Genomic DNA, 24,234 nt, shown 5'->3' with positions numbered 1-24,234 from the left:
GGCCCAACAAGTCCTCACCACCCCACTGAAGAGCATCCCACCCAGACCCATTCTTCCACCTCTACATTTCCCTTGTCTCACCCACCTAACCTAAACATCCCTGGGCACTACGGGCAATTTAGCATAGCCAATCCACCTAGCCTGCACATCTTGGACCGTGGGATGAAACCTGTGTACCCGGAAGAAACCCACGCAGACACAGAGAGAACGTGCAAACTCCACACAGACAGCCATCCAAGGGTAGAATCAAACCTGGGTCCCTGGCAGTGAGGCAGCAGTGCTAACCACTGAGCCACCATGTCGCCCAGTTAGGTGATCTGTTTGTAAATTCAACTCCATATCCCCTTCATGAGTTTTCACCCCTTGTTTACAAAAAAATCCATCTCTGCCTTGGTGAACCTTCTACATTCTTTTGAAGGGTCAAGATCTTATAAGTTTCAACCACATTGCCTCCTACTCTTCTAAACTCTAGCAGATAAAAGCCTAGTTTATCCAACGCTTCCTTGTAAGGCAACATGCTCTCTCCAGGTATGAATCTCGTTAACCCTTCCTCAATCACTTCCAATCCATTTGTATTCTTTCTTAAATATGGAGATCAGTATTGTGCACAGAACTCCAGATGTGGTCACACTGATGTCCTGTCGAACTGAAGTCTGACCTTTCTACCTCTGTATTCACACTTCTTCTGTCATTCACCTAAATTCACAATCACCTCTGTCCCCACAATAAATGATACCATTCTAATAGCTTTCTCAGTGGCACATTCAGCGACCCTGTATACTAACATTTTGCAATTCATGCACTAGGACACGGAGATCCCTCTGCATCTCAGCGCTCTTGCAATCACTCATCATTTAGCTAAAATGCTGCTTTTTGTAATTTTTCCTGCAAGATGGATGGTTTCCTATTTTCTCACTTTACACTCCAACTGACAGAACTTTGCCTACTGACATAATCCATCCATATCCCTTTGTAACCCCCTAATGTCCTCTTCACTTTCCTACCTGTCTTTGTATTATCAGCAATTTTTGCAACCATACGTCAATGTAATTTAAATAAATTGTAAAAACTTAAGGTGCCAGCACTGATCCCTGCAGCACACCACTTGTTAAAATCATTTCAGCTCGAAAATTACTCATTTAAGCTCACTGTCTTCTGTTAGCTAACCAATATTCTACATAGGCCAATATGCTATTCCTACGTTGTCTTTATTTCATGCAATAATATTAGCATTGTCCGATGAGTCCTTATTGTCCATAACAAAACTTTAGGTTACAGAGAGGGGTGCTTTATTTTCTCAAAACATTTTGGATAAACAGGAAAAAAAATCAAAAGTTATTTGGTGCAAATGGTTTTAGAATCATTCAATCCCTACAATACAGAAAGAGGCCATTCAGCCCATCAAGTCTGCACTCAGCCAAGGCTGGAATTGAACTTGGTCCCATGGTGCTGTGAGGCAGCAGTGCTAAACACTTAGCCAACATGCCAGCCCCTTCAAAAAATGAAGCATGTCTTATATGAGAAAATACTATAAATACTCTGCAGGTCAGACAGCAACTATGGGGAAAAAGAGAGTTATGTTTCAGGCTATTCTCTTTTGATAGAAAATCATCAATCTGAAATATTGCTTCTGCCCTCTTCTCACCACAGTTGCTACCTGACCTGAGTGCTGCCAACAGTTACCCTTTTTATTTCAGACTTTTCACAGCTAATGTATTTTGCCTTTATGCACAAGACTCTGCATAACTCAGTTTACAAGTGATTTTTTTTAAGCTTACTGTAGAGGCAAACAAATTAATTTAAACATTATTACTTTACATCCTTTCTAATGAATGCATAATGGAACTATCTAAATATAAAAACATGCCTCAAATCAAAACAATATGCATTTTTGCATTCCCATTATTTTCAGGAGGAGTATAGAATTTGCCTACCAGCCAACCCTAACAATGAATTTTTTTCATATTACGGAACAAGTATTTTAAGACCCCATTTTACATGTGGAATATCACACATGTTCCTTATAACATGGCAAATGAGTATACTTAACAGGTTAACGCTGTCTCAATACACAGCAGAGCATGTGCAGAAGATTGGTCTATTATAAAAAGGCATTATAGTTTTATTTAGTTAGTCCAAATTGAAATTTAAGGAAAAAATATGATGAAACATAACATATCACAATAAGATCATCCAGATAAATAAAAAAAACTAACTGCTATTTTTGGAGGATCCTTGCAATGTCCTCCTTCCAGATATTTCATTAAAAACACAATTTACAGGGCAGTAAAACAATTTGGTCATTTCTGATTTAAGCCAGAATATAAATTTTGTCACATGAGTTTATGTTTGGTTTAGGTATGGTGCTATACACAAACGTCTTAAACAAATGTCACAAATATAATGAAAACTCTTCAGGAACACAACAAATACTGAAATTAGAATATTGCCAAAAGGCAGATTTTCACACGTTTCCCATATGTAGCCACCTGTCAGTAATTTTTTTGTTCTCCATATCTTCCCACATACAGATTGGCTGAATGGGATCCTCTTTTATTTTTAAAACAGTTCTTATAATAAGCCTAGGCCTCTGAAAGTGAAGAGTGATCCAATTAGTTCCACCAGAGTAAAATGATACAGTCTATGTATGTGGTCTCCTCTGCCACATCTGTCAAGGGCCATTTCGAAGTTCAGGCTCCTGCAGAGTTCAGATCGCTTAATGCTCTTATTTACTGTGTAGGCATTAGGGAAAATCCGACAACTTGCCATTTCTCAAATGAATTAACCATAAATAAAATGATCTACAAAATAAGTGTACATATGCCACTTACTCAGAGTTTCCTTTATTTCAATATTCAATTAAACTGGAAGATCATGTTTTGTGTGCATGAAATACTGAACTGAAAACCTATTTTAACTGCAGATTTGTCTAACTGCATTTTAAAGATGCTAAAATTAAGTTAAATAGCGTACTACAATAACAAATACTCAGGAAATATGTTAGACTTTGAAAAGTTTTTCAAGGGATTCAAGGAAATAAATCACTGAACACCCTCATGGTTTGGCAATTCTAAGTGACAGAAGCTTCACTGAATCCTCTGTTTACACTCGGGATTAACTAAGGAGATATTGAGCAGCAAACTGAACTGTCCATGGTCAAGGGAACCTGCTCTCTGTCAGCCATTGGGGCATAAGGACAAAGCATGGACCTGGCAGGAAGTGACCCATAAATACATCTTTACACTAGATTTATACAAAGAAAGTCTGCCCGTCATAAACCCCATATGACCATTAACTGCCCTGCAAGGCTTGCCAGGAGGCCTAATTACAGGTCTACAGAGTCTAATAACAAAAGCTGAAGAGCTTTAGCTGAGGGATGATCTGCTTCATACTGACTTGAGAGAGTCCATATAGTGTGACATTAGAAAAGGGCCCTGCTTTAAACCTCTCCAGGGACACAAAACAGGATCCAAGTCCAAGTAGCCATGTGTAACTCAGCTTTCTACAGCTTATGGCATCAGTTTTGTGACATTAACATTCAACTTCTATGTGCTTAACATCTGCTTAGGAAAGCCAGATTTTCAGTCATATTCTCCTTTGCACAAAAATGAGGATTAAAGGTAAGTGAAGGCCATTAACAAAATCACGTGTACATAAATGAGCAACATTTGTACTTATACGCTCCAGTTGTATAAAATAATTTTCATTTGTAACAATGGTGTGGAAAAATAAGATTCAGGAATGGGTTAAGAATTTGGCAGGTCTTTGTTTCAAATCCTATTCTTTCACACACAAAGCAGGAAAACACATTGGAATTCTAATATAGAAAAATATTTGCAATACACATATAGTATATTACATTAGCGAGCACAAGTATGGTAAAAATCTGAATTGTATTTTCTTCAAAAGAAGGATGACTGGCAAGGTGAAGAAATGATATGATTTTCAGATCGACTGTATAATCAGATAGTTTTAATGTGTAAGGGAGACAAAGCTTGGATTGGCAACAGTAATTATTTTCTCACACAAAAATTACAAAGTTCTGTAGCATTCCCCAATTGATTATAATTTCATGTCATATGAGCATTTTTTTATCATTTATAACAAATAAGTGCAATACAAATTAAGATCCATGATACAGCATTTTCAAAGTACGTTTTTGTTTATTGTTCTGTGAGACACAAAGTCAAAAAAACAGCCATTTCCAAATTGGAAATGAAAATTCTGCACAATAATCAAAGGTTATACATTGCACATATATCATACTAAAATGACACAAGGAAATAAATGGTACTAAGGGGCTCGAGGCTTTTTAAAACTCGAGTGAGAAAATGGGAAATTTAAAATTCAAGGTAATAGCACGTGTGGTCAGAATTTGTTTGAGGGGTTCAGAAGTTTCGTAGAATTTGACTAGCTATTGTCTTCATTCATTAATTGACCCCTTTTCATGTCATTATGTTTATGTCATGCATTTTTACATTTTTTTTCTTTTCATTGGTTTGTTGCTGTTACTATGGATACTGCCGAGACCACTGAGGTTGAGACTGGAAGTATCACTGGTACAGGTTAGAGGTCATTTAACACTTCATGGGGTTTCTGATTTACACTTGTTCGGGAGAGTTCATGATGTTATCCCATTCATGCTATTCAAATCACTCTTGCACACGACATAAATGTTGAACACTGCATCTGAATGTCACTTGTATGTTGAACCCCAGATTTTACAGAAACTTGATTTTGATTAGCTATTGTATATCTACGATTAATATTTCACACCACATTAATTCCAGATCTAAAGTAAAATACCAACAGTTGGAAATTTGCTAGTAGCTTGAAAATATTAGACATGGGCTGTGTCATACCTTCTGTTTTATCTGTGATATGAAGGTGACAACCCAACATAAAGTCAACAGCCCTGACACAATCAACAACAAACGTTGAATTATTTAAAATACATCAGACACATCAATATTGGAAACCCAAAATGATTACTTAACTAATGACTTACCTTTCTCATATTAGTTGTTAGGTGATCACCTGTGCCCTTCGAACAGATTTTGCTTCTGTTTTCATGTTCAGCATTTGGTCTCATATGATAACACAATATAAACCATAATGACCTTACAGGTGAAGTGTCAATTTGGCTGAATGTTAGCAATCCCAGCTGGTCAAAATATTGCATATTCCAGCCATCCACCACCATCCGCTCCGCAAGCAGGTATTGAGCAAATCATCTTATGCTAAAACAATCACTTTAGTGCAGCTCCTAGGGGCTGCTAGATTGTCTGGACAACTCTTAGATTCATCTTAGGCAATTATACTAGATCAAAAGTTGTAAATACCATGGCTAATTAAGACAGTGAATTCAACAAAACGTGTAACTTTTAAATTTGCACTAGAAAAAGATTATGAAAGTTGTCAGATCAAAAGTCTGACCCATCTGACCTACATGTTGCTCCAGTTTCACACTAAATGGCAAAATCCTAATGTTCAATAAACAATAATGCACAAACAAAACAAGGTGAACTGAGATGTTCTCTTAATGCTATGAGAAAAGAGCAGACAATTCCATTGGTGCCCTGACCAGCATATTTGACTCGATCACCACTGCTAAATATAGTTTTACTGCCTAATTATCTCACATTTTACTTGTGGAAACCAACCTTGTACAATTTGTTGATGTGTCCGTCAGCAAGGGACAGCATTCAAAGATCTGTTCAATGTGAAACACTTCAGGCAACCAGAAACAGTGAAAGGCACTATGTAAATAAAATTTCTGGTTTTTAGTACAGTTAAATACATTTCAAGGAAAGAAACTTGTTTGGCTTGCAGTTCATGTTTCAATGACTGTTATGAATATGAAACATCTCAAAAAGTGAACACTAATTATGAAACTAAATAATGCTTGCCATATTTCCATCCAGTAGAAAATTTTTTTAAAAATTAGTAGACAATGATCTCATACAAAGAAAAAAAGCCTGTCATGACAAGAAAGCTTCTCCCAGTTGTCTCAATTCATTCAGGGTGCAATTATACCACTTTCATTGGTAGAAACTGGCTTCAGAGAGACACTGATGCAAACGTAGCTAAAACAATGTCATCAAATAACAATTTGATTCCTGTGCACATTAAACCTAGGAGGCAGCTTCATTTCTGCATTAAGTTTGATCTGGTGCAATGCAGCTCCAGTTTTTTGCTCTGGTGACAAAATGACATTAAAAATTAGTCACATGTCGAACAAGTTTGCATGTATCAATGCTGCACTTCTCACTCCACAGAATGTGAATTCCACTCCAAACTGAATCGTTAGTCAAATCTAATTCTAACCTAAAATACGGCTATTGACTCTGAGTTCCAATAACATACCCTATTATGGCCTTTGATCTTATTTGATACTCGTCTGTGAAATGAGCTTCTTGGGGCTGCACCTACTTAATGTCCCCATAGTGATGGGTGATGATGTGAAAATCTGAACAATCATACAATTTTTAACTTGTCCAGTTGTCATATATATAAATATCAAGTTAACCAGATTCAATTGACATTATTTTATTGTTTCAGTTAGGTCCCTCTAAATTAGGCCATTAGGATAACAATCACAAACCAAATTGTTCCTACAATTCAAGTATTTCCCATTAGCAACTTCTATTTGGATTTAATGTCCTTTAGCAAATGTGTCCTTAAAATAACATTTCCAATGTTTGCTTCCAAGTAATAACATGGTTCTCATCAACTTCCATTTACTGAAAAATACAGATTTATTCAACAATGAAGCCAAAAATTCAACACATTATGTAACATTACATTAGCATCTTTAGAAGTCAGAACATTTTAAATCAAATTTATACCAACTATATTTACTGTACTATCAATGCACAATTTGGATCAAAATTAAATGGCTTCATAAATTGGAGATTTGAAGAAATACCATCAAACTCCAGTATTCAGGGATTTTTGAATTATTTTAAACGAAATAGTTATGAAAGACAATGAAGAATGTGATCACTGTCAATACATTATTATACCTTGGGTATTAATGACTAAATTTGCTGGAAGGAATTTTGCCCTTTTATCTTCAGAGAACTAAATAGTTACATGCTGTGTATGGCTGAATTTGTCATCCAGAATCTTAAAATTCAGGTCACAAAAGTGGAATCCAAACTGCAAACCTTTATTTCCCCTACAGAAACAGGTTCCTGTTTCCTACTTCGAGTATATACGATCCATTATCTCCTTCAATTTTTCACTTAAAAATAAGATGCCATGCACTATGTATTTCATTTGAATCACACAGGTTCAAGACTGGGATGAAATATGACCCATAGTAGCTTTATCATATTCTGGAGAGCAAGGTTAAGAAATAAATGCTGACAGCTCCATGAAAATTAAACAAATTGTACCATTCAGCTCACAACTGTCACATCTATTTTGTAGTTATACACTTCAAAATATATTAAAAGTACTGCAAGTTATGTATACAATTTAAGGCATGACCACAATGCTGTTCAATTCCTTCACTGAAAAGTTTTTTCTTTGGGGGTGGGGTGAAGAACTCAGATAAAAGCATACATACATTGCAAGTTTAACCAGAATTGTGAAAAAAATTGTGTTCAGTCAGATACCACATTTCAAATCAAACACTTATCTATGTTAACTGCAAAAACAACTGAAAGGAAATTTCTTTAACATGTATAAATAAAACTAATGTATTGTTTGTGCATTGTAATTTACAAAAAAAGTACATTCAGCTTTCTAAGATAATATTAAGACAAAAGAAATCACTATCAAGGTGACTGAAAATTAGCCGCAATTTAAAAAAGAGATATCAAAAAGTATGCATGTTACTGAGGTGCTTCACATTTTTTACATACTATTTTCTTCCTTTTGAAGTAATTAACTCCTTGTGATTTGCAGTGGGCTAAATTACAGTGTCAGTACGATTTACCAATCGTATGCTACCTATGTGGCCATGTATTCATGTACATTTAATTATCCTTTTCTTTCGAATAAAAGCAGCATAAACAGTGGGACAGGTAGTGCAAGGAGCAAACATAAAAAATGAGTGAAAAACACACTGAGCCCAGGATGAGGTCTCAGCATGTCCAAAAGAGGTTGGAAAACATTAGTACACAGACAGAGAATAGTTCATCCCAAGTCCTTGCGATTTTGTATGCAGCTGCCACTAATAATGATATGCATATTGTTCCTCTTTCTCCATTGCAGCCACGTCAATACCATGAAATTTCTGATTTCCAATGTCATCAAATCGGCAAATGATTGTACAGTGAATTGCTGCCACTTTACCAATGTGGTTGAGAGAACAGTATACACAACTGTCAATGATGATGAGGTTAGTTCCTTATGCTCACCCGATTGAAAATTGGGAATATCTTTGAAAACATGCAAGACTCTTCAATGACAGTATATATCACGTTTCTATACCAGTTGGTGAGTATTTCATCAAAACCTATCTGCATAATAGAAAATTAGGAACTGTGTCTTTTGGTAGACGTGTTATAGTCAATATTCAAACCATGTCTTGATTAAAGATCTGCCTCAAAAGGAAACACAAGATCAATGTTAAATTATGCATGAAACACATAACAGTGAGATTAATAAAACTTCTCCCCAGTAAGTGCTTTTGCCCTGATTATAAAGAATTATTCCAGGAGTAAATGGTGAAGTTGTCAATTGGGGATTCACTTGTTCTCCAGAAAAACAAGAACAGACTGAAAATTTGGTTGTGGGTTTAGAAGTGCATTGCAGTAAAGTAATCTTTATAAATAAATGCATAAAACAGCATTGAAAGATTGACTCCAGTTCTATCCTTTACCACCTAGCTTTCTGGTAATATATGTCAGCAACGTGTAAGAAAAGATACACTCCAACCCGAAGAAAACAGGCCAACAGACAAGGCTCAGATTAGCTGTCAGGGAACATGCTCAATCACAACCAACATAAGACAAGGTCCTGAAATCCCAGCTTTGGCAAGGTGGAAAGGTTACATCTCTAAAAACATTTCAAGACAGGATAGAATCATGGCAGACAGCTGGCAATAACAAGATCATTTTAAGTTGTTACAATGTTTAAGTTCGTTCAAAGTCAGGTAACCTGATCCTCAATGTCCCTGAGGCACCTTCAAGAGGGATGTGGCATGAACCATTGTTCAATGATGTTATCTAACATCAGGATCTGGAAACCTTTGCCTTGAGAGAATAACTGGAGAGCCATAGAATTACAAGTACTGAATGTAATCAGATATATAAACACAGAATCATGGAACAATTACAACATCGTAGGAGGTCCTTTGACCAGCTGTACCCATGTCGGCCTCCAAAAGAACAATTCATTTCATGCCATTCCTTGTTGTTGTTTCCTCATATCACTGTAATGTTTTTCTTTTTCAAATAATAATTCGATTACTATTTCAAAGCTTCATTTAAACATGCCTTCACCATATCCTCAGCTGCATGAAACGGTTTTCCCTCACATTGTCATTGCTTGTTTTGCTAACTAACAAGAATGCACCCAGTAGTTCTCGACCTTAGACCATAATTTATAAGAACACAATTAAACGATTTGATCCATGGAGGTCATTCTGCAATTCTGAGAGCTCTTGTGCTTCTCAACCTCATTCTCTTGCCTTCTCCTTGTACCCCTTGATCTCCTACTAATCAAGAATCTATCTCTGTCTTAAATACACCCAATGATTTGGCCTTCAAGGCATTCTATCGCAATGAGTTCCACAGATTCACCACCCTTAGCTTGCCTCTGAATCAGAAGGATGTTGGCTCGAGGGCACCCTAAAGACTTAAAACACAGCGCAGGCTGACACTTCTGTGCAGCCCTAAGGAGTGACGTATCATTTGAAGCATCATCTTTTGAGTGAAAAATTTAGACACAGTCTTCAAACTCAAATGGATGTATAAGATCCAATGGTGCTATTTGAAGAGTTCTTCTGGCGCATTGATCATTTTCTATCCGTCAAAAATGAATAGATTATCTAGGTATAACCACAATGTTAACTGTGAGATTTTGCTGCAAGGTGGTTGCCACCTTTCCCTAAATTACAATAGTAACTGTACATCAAAAATACATAATTGGCTGTAAAGCACCTTTGCGTTTGCTGAGATTGTAAAAGGCATGACTTACATACAAGTCCTTTCCTTTCTTTATATTGGATTATCAATGTATATGGAACACTCAAATAACAGCCTCGATTTTTCTCTCAATGACTGCACAAGACTGTTACAGAGTCATAGGGTTATACAGCACAGAAACAGACTCTTTGGTCCAACCAGTCCATATCTATAATCCCAAACTAAAGTCATCCCACCTGCCTGCTCCTGGTCCATATCCATCCATGTCTTTCCTATTCATGTATCTATTCAAGTGTCTTTTAAACACTGTAATTATACCGATATCCACCACTTTTTCTGAAAGTTCATTCCACAGGCAAACCACCCTCTGTGTAAAAAAATTTGCCTTTTACGTCTCGCCTCTCAGCCTAAAAATGTGACGCCTAGTCTTGAAACAGCCCTTCCTCGGAAAAAGACAACTACCATTAACTTTATCTATACCTTGCATTATTTTATGAACTTCTATCAGGTTGCCTCTCAACCTCTTACACTCCAGTGAAAGAAGTCTCAGCCTTTCTTTATAACTCAAACCTTCCATACCTGGCAACATTCTGGTAAAGCTCTTCTGAACCCTCTGGAGCTTGATAATATCCTTCATATGACCGGGTGGCCAGAACTGGACACAGTATTCCAGAAGAGGTCTCACCAATGTCCTGTACAACCTCAACATGACTTGCCAATTTCTATCCTCAAAGGATTGAGCAATGAAGGCATGCGGGCCAGACTGTTGCTGGTTTTACCCAAGAGTGGGGAGTCTTGTAATATTCAGGAGGCTGGCACAAGAACTGATTTTAGTCTGCCCTGAGTTTTAAACTCTTAAGTGTTTGATTGCTTTGAAAAGTGCAGGAAGACCTGCAAGACATATAACATTGGTATGGCAAAAGGCAAAGTTGTCACAGTTCTATCAGACCATAGAGATGCTCTCTCATTAGAGAGATGACTGGTTGTGGCTTAAGCCGAGAGTCACCACATCTCAGGCGAGGAGAGGGATTGAGAAGGAAAGTCCTTCATGGCACCTCAGCCAGTACAGGAATTAAACCACACTGTTGGCATCAATTGCCAGCTGCACACCCAGATGAGCTAACCGAAGAAAGGCTGACACTTATCATGTTTTCCCTTTGTTGATCTCTACAACAAGTTAGGGCCTCATTCAATCCAAACTAATTCATGTCAGGTGTGGAAAGAGAAATGGAGATATTCCTGTCTGTAGTTGGCATCATGATGTCCAGAAAAATTGTTGGGGCATCAGGAAATTGTCTCCTATTTATTGTGGCCTCTGATGTTTGGTAACTTATTTTCTTCAACAGATACATATGACAAAAGATTTTGTACGATAAAATATAGAAATTTCAACACACTAGTGATAAAATCAACTTAACATCTTTGTGGGTTTAACTGCTTTTACATGATCGGAGACACAAAGTAAGCGCTCAAGGCAGTCACCCAAAATGGTGCCAAGATTGGAATTCACTGCTTGTTTTCACATGCAATCCAGAAAGTGCCTGGTTTAACAAAAATAAAAATTCAGGAGAAATGGTACATAAATCTTTCTTAATAGTTTGCTATGTTAAATATATTACACTGGTGATTTTCATATCAATCATAAATATAAACAAAAGATACAGAACAAAAAGTATCTGTGAAATGTGTTCTGCTGAAAATTCAGGCTACTTAGCCTACATAAAACATTTGCATAGCGGTCTCCAATGTTTATTGACAGAAATTAAATGCACCTTTCCAATACAATGGCGGAACTATCCCAATGAGTGGCAATCCCAGTCTGGTTGCCATTCTGTTTATATCTTTTTTCCATTAGTACTTAAGCTCCAAATTTCTAGCCAGGAATTCTGATCCAGGCTCCTTCAGAAAAGCAGAGCATCACTAAAATTTACACAATTCTCCCATAGCATAGGACAGCCAGACGAAACCAAACTATGCACCTTTTTTGCAAGAGTTAGTGTGCCATGCTCTGAGATTTAAATGTCCAGCAGCACATCAAAAGATTTCCTTATTTACTGTGAAAGATTAAGTTTGAAAGGTAAATGTGAGGTTGGTTTCAGGGTTAGAGTGCTAGGTGAACTAGCATTGTTTAGGGGTGGTAAGGGGCTATGGGTTTACTGCCATGGCACTGATGGAAGTGTTGGGCCAACTGGGGTTCAGGCCAGTGGAGGAGGGGAGTTCTTGGTTCCCCAAGCGGGGATGGAGAGATGGGGGAGCTGCGTTGCATTGCTCTGATGGGTGGAGGGCATCTGGCAGAGGACTGGGGATGTAGGAGTTTGGGTGAAGAGTGTCTATGTGGTGTGCATGTGAGAGTGTGCATTAGGTTTGGGGTCTGTTTAATAGTTAATGAAAAATTGCATTGGACTTTTAATCATCTAACTTTTCATGGAAATGATTAACTTAATGGAAGCTAAAGAAAGCTAAAGGAAGCATTTCTGATGAAGGGTCTAGGCCCAAAACGTCAGCTTTTGTGCTCCTAAGATGCTGCTTGGCCTGCTGTGTTTATTGAGCTCCACAACTTTGTTATCTTGGAAGCTGAGCGTGTTTTTTTTCCCCCCACAGGACTCGAGATGTTCTTTGAATTTTAAGTTTCAAAAAATTAAAATAACTTGGCAGGGCAATTTCCTCAAAACCTTCAATTTTGCAGAAAATTCTCATGTTGTAAGCTGCATCTGCAATTCTGCAGGGCCCCGATGTACAACTTCAGCCTGTGTGTTCTCGTGGCCATTTAGCCAATATAGCCAGCCCCTATTCTACAGTTAGACTCTTTCTTCAACCTCCCCATTGTACACATGTATTCCTACACACTCACTAATCAATTTCAAGTTGCCACACTTTCAGAGAATATCAGTAACAGAAGAAAAAAGCTTGTTTCACCAAAATATCTGTTCACATATTACAATTCAAACTGAAAGCAGTCTGACTGCTTGAAACAAAACCAAAATATATGTGAGTTTTATTTATGTTTCAAGGATATTAACATTTTAATAGATCATAATTTCAAAGCATTTCTAAGATTATTGGTAAACACTCACATGCAAATTGTAAAAACACTTCAGAGTCAGGGAAAGGGGAAATACGTTGCTAAAACCTATCAACATTAATGTATCTTCTACACGTAAATGTATATTATAAATTTACAGCTTATACTAGTTTAACATTTTTACTTAACCCGTTCAGACATCTTATGACATGTCTGGTGGATGTCGGACTTCAACCCAGGTGTTCTGGCTCAAGGGTGGGGATATCACAACTTCACCACAGAAGCCAAGATAATAAAATGTGAGGCTGGATGAACACAGCAGGCCAAGCAGCATCTCAGGAGCACAAAAGCTGACGTTTCGGGCCTAGACCCTTCTTCACCACAGAAGCCCTTCACTTATACAAACAGTGTTTGAATTTTAACTTTCAAAAAATTAAAATAACTTGGCAAGCATATACAAATTAATCTTACTGTCAAAAAAAGAAATTTCACACAACATTTAACAACCAACTTCAGAATGTGATTCCAGCAAGCTAAATATCTAGGATTAATAGCTTTTACAAAGTAATATATTGCTTTATTTTTGTGAGGCAAAGCTTATTTATCCAACCAAGAGAAACATACTGAATAAAAATGTAAACAGTCTCCTGAAAACATGTACAAAAAATGTGAAGAAAATTCAATCTCTTTGGTTTTAGATCATGTAAGATATGCCAGGAATAGAAACCAATAAGTAGTTCAATACCACAACCTACCAGCAGCCTGGAGGACCAACTGTAATCTTGCTTTGGCTTGTTCCGCAGGAGACTGCAAAACAACAAAGACAAAAACGCATCAAAATAACGGATCTCTGTTTAATGATGACACAATCCAAAGGATTTCCATTCATCAAGACATAAAAGAAGAAATGTGCATGACAATTCTTTGGGTAATCAAAAAGATTCAGCTCTCAGGATAATAGTTTGAATGATTGATAGAACACCCTCACTTTCATTTTGGAGTGGAACAGTGTCATCCATAAAATTGAAAACTATTGACCAGCCAACACTTAACATCACAGCTAAAAACTATACGCAACACTGAAAACCAGGTTCCTAGTTACAAGTTTGAAATTCCTGCTAAATGGTACTGAAGGTGTACCTGATTTTAACAACCCTGTTTTAATACCAAAGACATTTTTCATAGAAGATATTAAGCCGTAAAAATATAATTAATTGTACTGTGACCAACATCTTGCACATTATACATATCACATGAGTCCAAAAAGAAAGCTCGTCGCCAAAAATATTGTTATAAAAACAACACATTTTCACATGCCTACTTGGGTGCTGTATGCATTATAACAAAGTTCCAACAAACTAAAACGATGTGAAGTTTGCTTTAATTCTTTGTAGTTTGGGATCATTAGATTATTTAAGGATTTGCATAGTCAGTTCATACACATGTGCCACCACAGCTCCTTGCAATTCCATTCAGCAAAGAAATGTTCATATTTGCATAATCCTTCAAAGGCATCAGCCTCCTCCTCCTCCATGCAAATCCTCAGATTTAACACTACAGCTTCAAGTATTATCAAAATTACACTTTTTGTAACTTTGTGAGATGCAAGCACATAGCAAAACCATTATACAAGGTAGCCTAAGACAATCCTGAGAATACAGAAACATTATGGGGAGACAAAAAGCATCAAACTGGATACTGTAATGTGTTTGAGGTACTTTACAGGAAAGCTTTCCAATACAGCATAATGACATGCTTCTGTTTATTGCAATTTTTTCCCCTTTCTCTCAGCTTCTAGAAACACTGAGTTCCTTGTGAGGATACACTGCCAGTGTCTTCTGCTCGCTTGTCAAAAGCCATCTTTTAATGAGAGTTCTGGAGGCAAGAATAGCTGACTATTCGAAAACAGGAGCCTTCATGTTCGAGCTAGATCATCTCATCCACCCAAGTGTAGTTAGGCCACTAATTAGTTTCTCAAGCACATGTATTCTCAAACTTGAACTGTTGAGCTCTGAATCTCTCAACTCCTAACTCTCTTAAGCATGTTCATCATTTACAAAGCACAAGTCAGAATTTTGATGGAATACTCCCCACTTGCCTGGATGAATGCAGCTCCAAAAACACTCCAGAATCCAGGCATATCGAATTGAAAGCATCACCATATTCATAAACACTCACTCCCTCCATCGCCAATGCTCAGTAGTAACAATGTGTTCCATTTACAAGATGGACTGAAAAAATTCACCAAGGCTCATTAGACAGCACCTTCCAAGCCCATGACAACTATCATCTGGAAGGAAACAGGCAGCAGATGCAAAGGAACACCTCAAGCTGCAGGTGCTCCTCCACACAACTCACCATCTTGACGAGGAAAGACATTACTGTTCCTTTTGTGTTGTTGCTCCAGAGTCCTGGAACTCCCTCCCAAAAGGTTTGGTGGGTCTGTCTTCATTAAATAAACTGTAGCAGTTGAGGAAAGGAGCTTACCAACTTTCTCAAAGGCAGATCAGCAACAAATGCTGGCCCAGCCAACAAAGGTCACATCCCGTGAATGAATTACAAGTAGAACTGACTGCTGTTATACTAGCTAAGATCAGCTAACATTTGAAAATATGGGGACAAGACTTGGTTCTAATAAACACATTTTGCGGAAAGACATATTAATATAGTACCTTTCCGTGATCTCAGAACATCCCAAATCACTTGACAGCTAGCCAAGTGTTCTCAAAGCAGTCACTGTCGCATTGAAAAAATGGAAATCACCAACTGTGTAAAGGAAATTCTGACATGTAGTAACGTGAAGACAACCAGATATTTTTTGCACTAATGGGTCGGGGATAAATAAATAACTCATTGAACATATTATAGTGGCCTCCATCCTCTCAAAAACCAACAAAATGTACCACCACTCCAATCAGTAGCAGTACATATAAAAATAAGTTTTTCAAAGTAACTTTGTCCTTTCTCACAACTTATAGCATAGGAGGGAGGCAGACAAAGTATATGTTTATGCACCTTCCTATGTGCCAGAGCTCTCCTGAAACAGGTCCTTAGTTTGTCACCAGAAGGCTCCAACAGAAGCAACTTTTATTTGAAATTCAAAATATTCATGGTTTAGGTTCCATAGAAACATACAAGTCACAGTAGAAGGCGGCTATTTGGGCCTTCAAGTTTGCTCTGCCGTTCAGTGAGATGATGGCCGATCTGTTTGTCTGCATCGATTTCTGGATAACCTTTGATCTACAAGGATCTAATTCCGCATTAAAAATATTCAACAACATTCTGATGCAGTAAATTCCAAAATGGTATAATGTTCAGAGAAAAAAAATGCTTGAACTCTATCTAAAAAGGGGTTCCGCTAATTTTAAAACAGTGCCTCCTAGTTCTGGACTCATCAACCAGTGTAAACATCGTTTCCATGTCCATCTTATCAAGATCATTTAAGATCTTATAAACTTCAAATTGTTCCTTCCTCTTCAAAGATCTAATGAAAATAAGCATTGCAGATACATTGCATCCTCATAAGCACCCCGTTCGTTGAAATTTCAATCCACTAAACCTCCCCTGAACCACTTCCAATGCATTTGCATCCTTCCAGGGTAATCCCTGCAAGATCAGCATTACTGTCTAAACTCTACGGCATGGTAGTGAGTCACCTTCATGAACTGCTCCAGGACATGTGTTTTCAGTACATCCACAATGTTGTTAGGAAGAAAGATCTAGGACTCTAGGCCATTGAAGAAAGATGATATTTATTTCCAACGTAATATGATTTGTGATTTGGAAGGGGTATGCAGGTGGTGAAGCATCTGCTGTAATGACCTTTCTGTGATGGAGACTATAGATGTAAGATGCACTGTTGAAGATGTCTTAGTGAGCTGCTGCAGGGCATCTTGTGGATGACATGCAGTATAGCCATGGTGGTTGTATCCCACTTATCAGCCCAAATCTGGACGTTGTCCACAGCATACAGCAGCTCCTTACTGAAGTGTATCATTTACATGAGATTTTAAACAAAGTGTTTAGTCCAGGTAGCCGTCCAGCCATTAAAGAATCTTCACAGTACTACCTAAAGATGCTAAAATTCATGAGAAGCAGAAGAACATTCCTCTCAAACATAAGCAAGCAATGTTTTGCAATGCAATTATGTATTCCCACAGAAAGTTTAATTGCCTGCAGGTATTGAGATGAATCAGATCATCAGAGGCCCACTGGGTTATCTGCTGATGACTGTCAATACGTGCATGACTGTGGGAGGAGTTTGATAAATTCTAACCGCAAATGACTATTTTAATAATATATTATCATAATTACTGATAGATAACCTCTCCAGTTCTGAAATTTACATTTTCCAAGTTTCAAGACTATCTCTTCAGAATTTAATTAATGTTTTAAAAGTATTCATTTTGTCATCACTTATATCCCACTTTTATCTCTGTATCTCTGGCACAAACCCATGTTCTTTCCCTCTTTTTATTTCACTTTCTGTAAATAATTTATTTCTAAATTGTTTTTCCTGGCTCAGGCACTACAGTTTGGACTTTGGATACCCTCCTTCAGCCAGATCGCAGGTATATTTAGAATTTTTTTTCACCTAACCCTATCTCTCCATCTCCACATGATTTTTAATAAAGCAGATTGCACAGGTTGACAGCAATTTGTCTGGAAGCAGTGGCTAATTTATTCGTACTATTAATAAGTCTATTAAGGCTAGTGATCCGGATGATTGGAAAATTCCAGTCTACTAAGAACCCTTGAGCATCCAGAGTCCAGCAGATGCTTGGAGGATGGAACTCAGGGGCCATCACTCTGTGATCAATTTGTGTACTAACAGCCAACCACAGCAGCCATACCTTCATTGTTCCTGGAGCTCCCTTTCCACACTGTGATCCAAAAGCTGTAAGTGCTTCTTGTCTAAATAAAAAGTTTGTAGAAGTTGCTGAAAAGGTGTCTACACCTTGAGGAGTTGCCAAAACCTATCAGTCTTAATTAGCAACAGACACTAATTGGCGTGCAGCACTGGGATTCAACTTTAAACCCAAGGAGTCTGCCTGAGAAAGAAAATCCAGCTGTGTGTCTCGGAGAAATATCTTCAATGTGATTATTTGAAGAGTCGCGCTGCTGCTTGTCCCACTCCTGCAGGCTATAGATCCCCTACAGAGGGCGTCTCATTGCTTCAGATGCCTGATATCATGGTCATTTCTCAGAAACTCATGAAATATTTCTGGACAGTTGTCAATACAGTAAACAGCAACAAACATTCTTTCACAGCTGACAGCAAAATCTAGCCATGATTGAATGTAGCTTCACTATCTTACAGGCAGTACAGAATTGTTATTGCAATTTGCTCCAAAGTAACTTCTTTTTCTCTCTCCTCTTGCCAGTTATCTACCAAAAACTCTCTTTAATTTGAATTCTGTGCATAGACTGTTCCATTATTTTCTGTTTTTACTCACAGAAAAGTTACTGCCTAACCCCAAATTCATTGCATTCCAGATGTAATGTGCACAGGTATTCATAAAGCACAAATGTTTCCTACCAACATCTTCTACCCCAACCTTAAGTTCATCTGGACCATCTCTGATACCTCTCTCTCTTTCCTGGACCTCTCTGTTTCTATCTCTGGTAAGGACCTGGAAATTGATATCTATTTCAAGCTCACCGACTCCCACAGCTACCAAGACTACATCTCCTCTCACCCACCTTCCTGCAAGTACGAGATCCCTGATCCCAATTCCATAACTTATGCTGCATCTGCTCCCAAGATGAGGCGTTCCACTCCCGGACATCACAGATGTCCTTGTTTTTCAAGGACCGCAATATCCGCCCCAGCAGTGATCGAAAAAGCCCTTGACACATCTCTTGCATTTCCCACACCTCAGTCCTCACATCCCATTCCTTGCAATAAAAACAAAGACAGAACTCCCTGTGTCCTTACGTACCACCCCATTAACCTCTGGATTCAACACATAATTCTCCACCACTTCTACCCCAATCTGACCTCACGAGAAGGATATATTTCCCTCCCCAACCTTATCTGCCTTCCGGAGGGACCACTCCCTCCAAGACTCCCTCGTCCGCTGCACACTCCCCACTAGCCCTGCCTCTCCCGGCATCTTTCTCTGCAACCGCAGGAGATGCTACACCTGCCCCTAAACCACCCCCCTCGCCTCCATCCTAGGCCCCAAAATACCTTGCACATTAAACACATGTTCACAAGTATATCGGCTGATGAGGTCTATTGTGTCCGCTGTTCCCGATGTGGCTTCCTCAACATCGGGGAAACCAAGCAGATGCTCAGAGGCCACTTTGTGGAGCACCTATGCTTGGATCGCGACAAACGACAACACCTGCCAGTTGCAAACCACTTCAATTCCCGTTCCCCTGCCCTGGACGACATGTCCATCCTGGGCCTCCTCCAGTGTCACAACGATGCCACCTGAAAACTGGAGGAACAGTACCTCATATTCCACCTCGGAATCCTACAACCCAATGGTCTCAATGTGGACTTTGAGCTTCAAATCTCCCCACCTCTGACCTCATTCCAAAACCAGCCCTCCCTCTCATCCCCGCCTCCTTGAACTGTCCGTCCTCCTTCCCACCCACCCGCGCCCTTGCTCCCAACTGACCAACCCACACCCCCACTTCCTCCTATACTCACCTTCACTGGCTCCATCCTCGCTTCCTTGTCCTGTCCATCTTCCCTCCCACCTAGCCGCCCTTCCCTTCTCACTGACCCAACCCCATCCCAACTCCCTACCTGCACACCTCTAATGGCCTCATCCCCCACTCCTTGGCCTGTCCATCTTCTCCTCCACCTATCTACTCCACTATCCACCTTCTATCACCGCCTGGTCCCCCCTCTATTTATTTCAGAGCCTTCTTCCCCTCCCCCATTTCTGAAGGAGGATCCGGACCCTAAATGTCAGCTTTTCTGCTCCTCTGATGCTGCCTAGCCTGCTGTGTTCATCCAGCTTCACACGTTATTATCTCTGTTTCCTATCTCTCACTTCTTGTTTGGAAACCAACTAAAGTAAAACTAGATGATAAAACATTAGTGATATCCCACTAAAGTATGAATTTTAACTCATCAATACAAAGTATTAAGAAAACAAATCAACTTTATTGATGAAAAGAAACTGGCAAGAAAAATCTTCAGGGCATTCATACTAAATCAAAGGTGTAATAATAATGTATCTACAACATTTTTTGTTAAGAGTAGATTCTTCAACAGTACTGTTGAAGAATCTAGCCAGAATGGGAGCAGGTCTGCGCAAAATAATTTCTTGTACCTTCCATCCAGGATGTTAGCTTGCTGACGTCTCTGAAAAAACCAGCTAGAATTAATTGACTAAAATGGAAAAGTTTACCTTATGCCTTTATTTTATTTGAACAGTTCCACTGATGTCAAGCAAGATTTTAAAGAAAATATTGAATGAGAGTATTGAATGAGAGAGAAAATTAAAGTTGGCTCAGCAAAGTGCCAAACTGACGATTAATTAAACATGGAGTGCACTTATACAGTTACTGACCAAAGAGACCTTGGAGTGCAGGTTCCTTGTAAGTGGAGTCACAGATGGATAGGACAGCAAAGAAGGTATTTGGTATGCTTGCCTTTATTGGTCAATGCATTGAATATAGGAGTTGGGAGGTCATGTTGAAGCTGTACAAGATACTGATTAGGCCACTTTTGGAATACTGTGTGCTATTCTGGTCTCCCTGCCATTGGAAGGACATTGCAAACGTGAAAGGATTCAGAAAAGATTTACAAGGATGTTGCCAGGGGTGGAGGGTTTGAGCTGTAGGGAGAGACTGAATTTGCTGGATCTATTTTCCCTGGAGTCTCCAGGCTGAGGGGTGGCCTTATAAAAACATGAAGGCATGGATAGGATAAATAGACAAGGTCTTTTCCCCAGATTGGGAGATTCAAAAACTATAGGTTTAACATGAGAGGGAAAATATTTAAAAGGGACCTAAGGGGCAACTTTTTCACACAGACAGTGGCACGTGTATGGAATGAGCTGCCAAAGGAAGTGGTGGAGGCAGGCACAATTACAACATTAAAATGCATCTGGCTGGTATATGAAAGGGAGGGTTTCGAAGGATATGGGCCAAATGCCGGCAAATGGAACTAGATACTCCTAGGATATCTGGTTGGCATGAACAAGTTGGACCAAAGGGACTGTTTCCGTGCTGCACATTTCAATGACTGTATGAAAAATTTCTTCATGGGCTGCAACTTCAAACCAGCGTAAACCTAGGTGGAACTATTAATACAGAACTAAGTAGTGTTGACAACATATAACACGTACAGTGACGGTAGTTTGGAATACAGGCAGTCCCTGGAGTGAGAACATGCTCTTCTTTAATCCATTCTCAAGTTGAATTGTACACAAGTTGGAACACAATGCAGGGCAATGGAAAACATCAGTCTATAAGTACAAGAAGTCTTTATATGTCAGAGCTATAAAATTACAACCACGTATGGGATCGCATTGGTAAGTACAAGTGTTATGAATCAGGAATATTCTCCATAAACAGAGTATTTCCAAATCAAATCTATAGATGGCTTATTTATATACAACAATGTATGAATTAATTTCCTCAAAATTATAAGACAAAAAATATAGAATGAACTTGAATTATGTTAAACCATACTTCTTTGCTCCCGAGTAGACTCCTGCATTTGAAACACAAATGACAGAACTCTTGAAAGAAACTTTCTTCCTGAGCAAACTCCTCCCAAATTGATGAAATGCCTAATGTGGTCACAACAATTACTTGCGCTACAATTATTATTCTCAGACTCAGGATTCAAATACCCATGCATTTGACACAACTAGTTCTTTTTAAATAGGATTCTGCCTACGCCATTTATTTACATATTTACTGAAGCATTTTCCCTGTGTCTAGTTTGAGCTGACAGTTAAAAACGAAGTGAAAATGTTTAAGAAAGAGTAGAAGCATTTCGCATGTTTCATTTGGTTTGCTCATGACCAACAATAAGTTATACGTTAATCAAGACTGTAGACTTTTATGGTCAAATTCATCAATAAACTTCAAGTATCTAATTACACTTTCTATGGTGCAGTTCTTGCCTTCAAACATAAAATCCAGCTGTATTTCTGTTCACAATTAATATCTAGCCATATGTAAATTTTGTCTATAATTATAAATGCAACTGTCCACATACCTATTTACATGTCTAAAATTTTAAACTACAGTCAAGAAAATTCAAATTCAAAGGCCCTGATTTTGTTCTCAGAGGTGCAGGGGTGGTACTAATTGCTGACTACAAAAAAAGCTGCAATAAGACAGGATTTGAATTTCCCTACTTCGCAGCGATTTTGCTCCTGATCCCATCTACGGGGAATTTCAAACCGCAACCAATTCACTTCGTGAGCCTATGAAGTCTGTCCTACAGGACAATCCTTTTAAGCCAGGAATCCATCTAATGAACCTTTGTTGCATCTCTCAAAGGCAAATATCACCTTTCATAGGTAAGGAGAATAAATTTCAAACATTATTATTATTTCACCAAGGCTCTGTGTAGTTGTTGAGAAGATTCTTTATTCTTATGATCCCATCCCATGATAATAAAGGCAACAAAGTTATTTGTGCTCCTAATCATTTCCTATTTGTTCATGTCAGCTTTCTGCGATGTTTTACAAAAACAGGCAGATACCCCTTTGAACACCAAAGTTTTCCAGTCTCTCACCATTTAAAACATGATTTGCTTTTCCAAACAAATTGCGTCACTTCGTATTTCCTGACAGTGCCTTATATCTGTCATGTTTTTGTCGAGTAGAGTTAGCAATCTCTTTGCAATCACTTCGCTTCTGCTTCACGATCAACTTTAATTTCCAGCTGTTCATAGCCAAGATCTAATCAAATCCATTGCCCAGAGAAATCATTCTAATATTTTTGGTATAGCTAAGTTTATTTATACTGAAGAGATGAGAATTTCTGGTCAGACCAAAATATATTCCCCATCCTATTTGTTCAACAAGGTGGTGGTGAGCCATTATTTTGAGCCACTGCAGTTTGTGTGACAAAGACACTCCACGTTAGTATCACTGTTATGGAGGAAGTTCCAGGACCATGATCCAGTGATGATGGAGTCAAACCTGTGACTGAAGAGTGTTCCCATGTGCCTTGTGTTCTTGTTCTTGTTGGCAGAGGTCAAAGATTTGGCAGGTACTGTTAAAGAAGCCTTCGTAAGGTACTTCTGTGCATCTAGTGGATGGCGTACTATAATACATTGTGCAAATGATGGATTGAGTGAACATTTAAAGTGGCAGTTAAGGTGCCAATCATGCAGGTTTTTTAGAGTCAAGTGGTTTTTCAGCTGCACACATCCAGTCAAATGGACAACATTCCATTACACTTCTGACTGTAGGTGATGGAAAGCTTTCAGGGTCACCACTGGACATCAACCTCTGACCTGTTCTTGAAGCCACAGCATTAATGTAACAAGTCCAGTTTTAGCTTCTTGTCAATGGCAAGCCCTGCAGGTTGCTAATGATGAGGAAAGCAATGATGGCAGCACAACCGAACGTGAAAGGAGGTGGTTGATTCAACAGAGACTGCCATCACTCGGCACCTGTGCTATTCAGTTATTACTTGCCAACTATAAGACCAAGCCTGGATGTCATCATACTGCACAAACTGCTTTGATATCTGAGGAACAAACACGCAACAGGCATTAGTGAGATTCCCAATTCTGACATTATGACAGAAACAAGGTCACTGAAGCAGCAGGCAGTGGTATCACAACTCCCATGGATGGCACATTGGAAATCAAGCCCATGATTTCCAAGCTTAACAAAAAAGTTTAACAAAACAGATTTTAAATTAAGTACAAAAAAATTCCCCAATTTATCTGATTTTCAAATGAGATTGACAAAAAGCATGGACCAGGTCTCTGTATTTAATAAGAACTACTAGTTCTCACAAGTAATTAGGTTCTAACTGCAAGTAAAAAAGCTTTAAACCATTGGCATATAAAATTACAAAATAAAATCCCCTTATAAACTCCCACTTACGTACAAGAGTAGTCTCCATAGTTTTATCAGACCACAGAGCTGATCTCTCATGACAGAAAGATGACTA

The 24,234-nt window shown here is 38.5% G+C and overlaps 1 protein-coding gene across 4 annotated transcripts in view; it reads right to left on the bottom strand.

Annotated features, from left to right (window-relative positions):
* The window catches only part of rsrc1 (arginine/serine-rich coiled-coil 1), a 386,463-nt gene that overhangs the window by 184,863 nt on the left and 177,366 nt on the right, over positions 1-24,234 (bottom strand). For all 4 annotated transcript variants that reach the window (XM_048542246.2, XM_048542244.1, XM_048542247.1 and 1 more), the window contains one exon: positions 13,878-13,929. In XM_048542246.2, the coding sequence (XP_048398203.1) occupies positions 13,878-13,929 (52 nt within the window). The remainder of the gene's footprint in view (positions 1-13,877; positions 13,930-24,234) is intronic.

The sequence above is a fragment of the Stegostoma tigrinum genome, chromosome 14, assembly GCF_030684315.1.
Source record: "Stegostoma tigrinum isolate sSteTig4 chromosome 14, sSteTig4.hap1, whole genome shotgun sequence".
Taxonomy (NCBI): Eukaryota; Metazoa; Chordata; class Chondrichthyes; order Orectolobiformes; family Stegostomatidae; genus Stegostoma; species Stegostoma tigrinum.
This window is presented reverse-complemented; position numbering and strand designations above follow the sequence as displayed.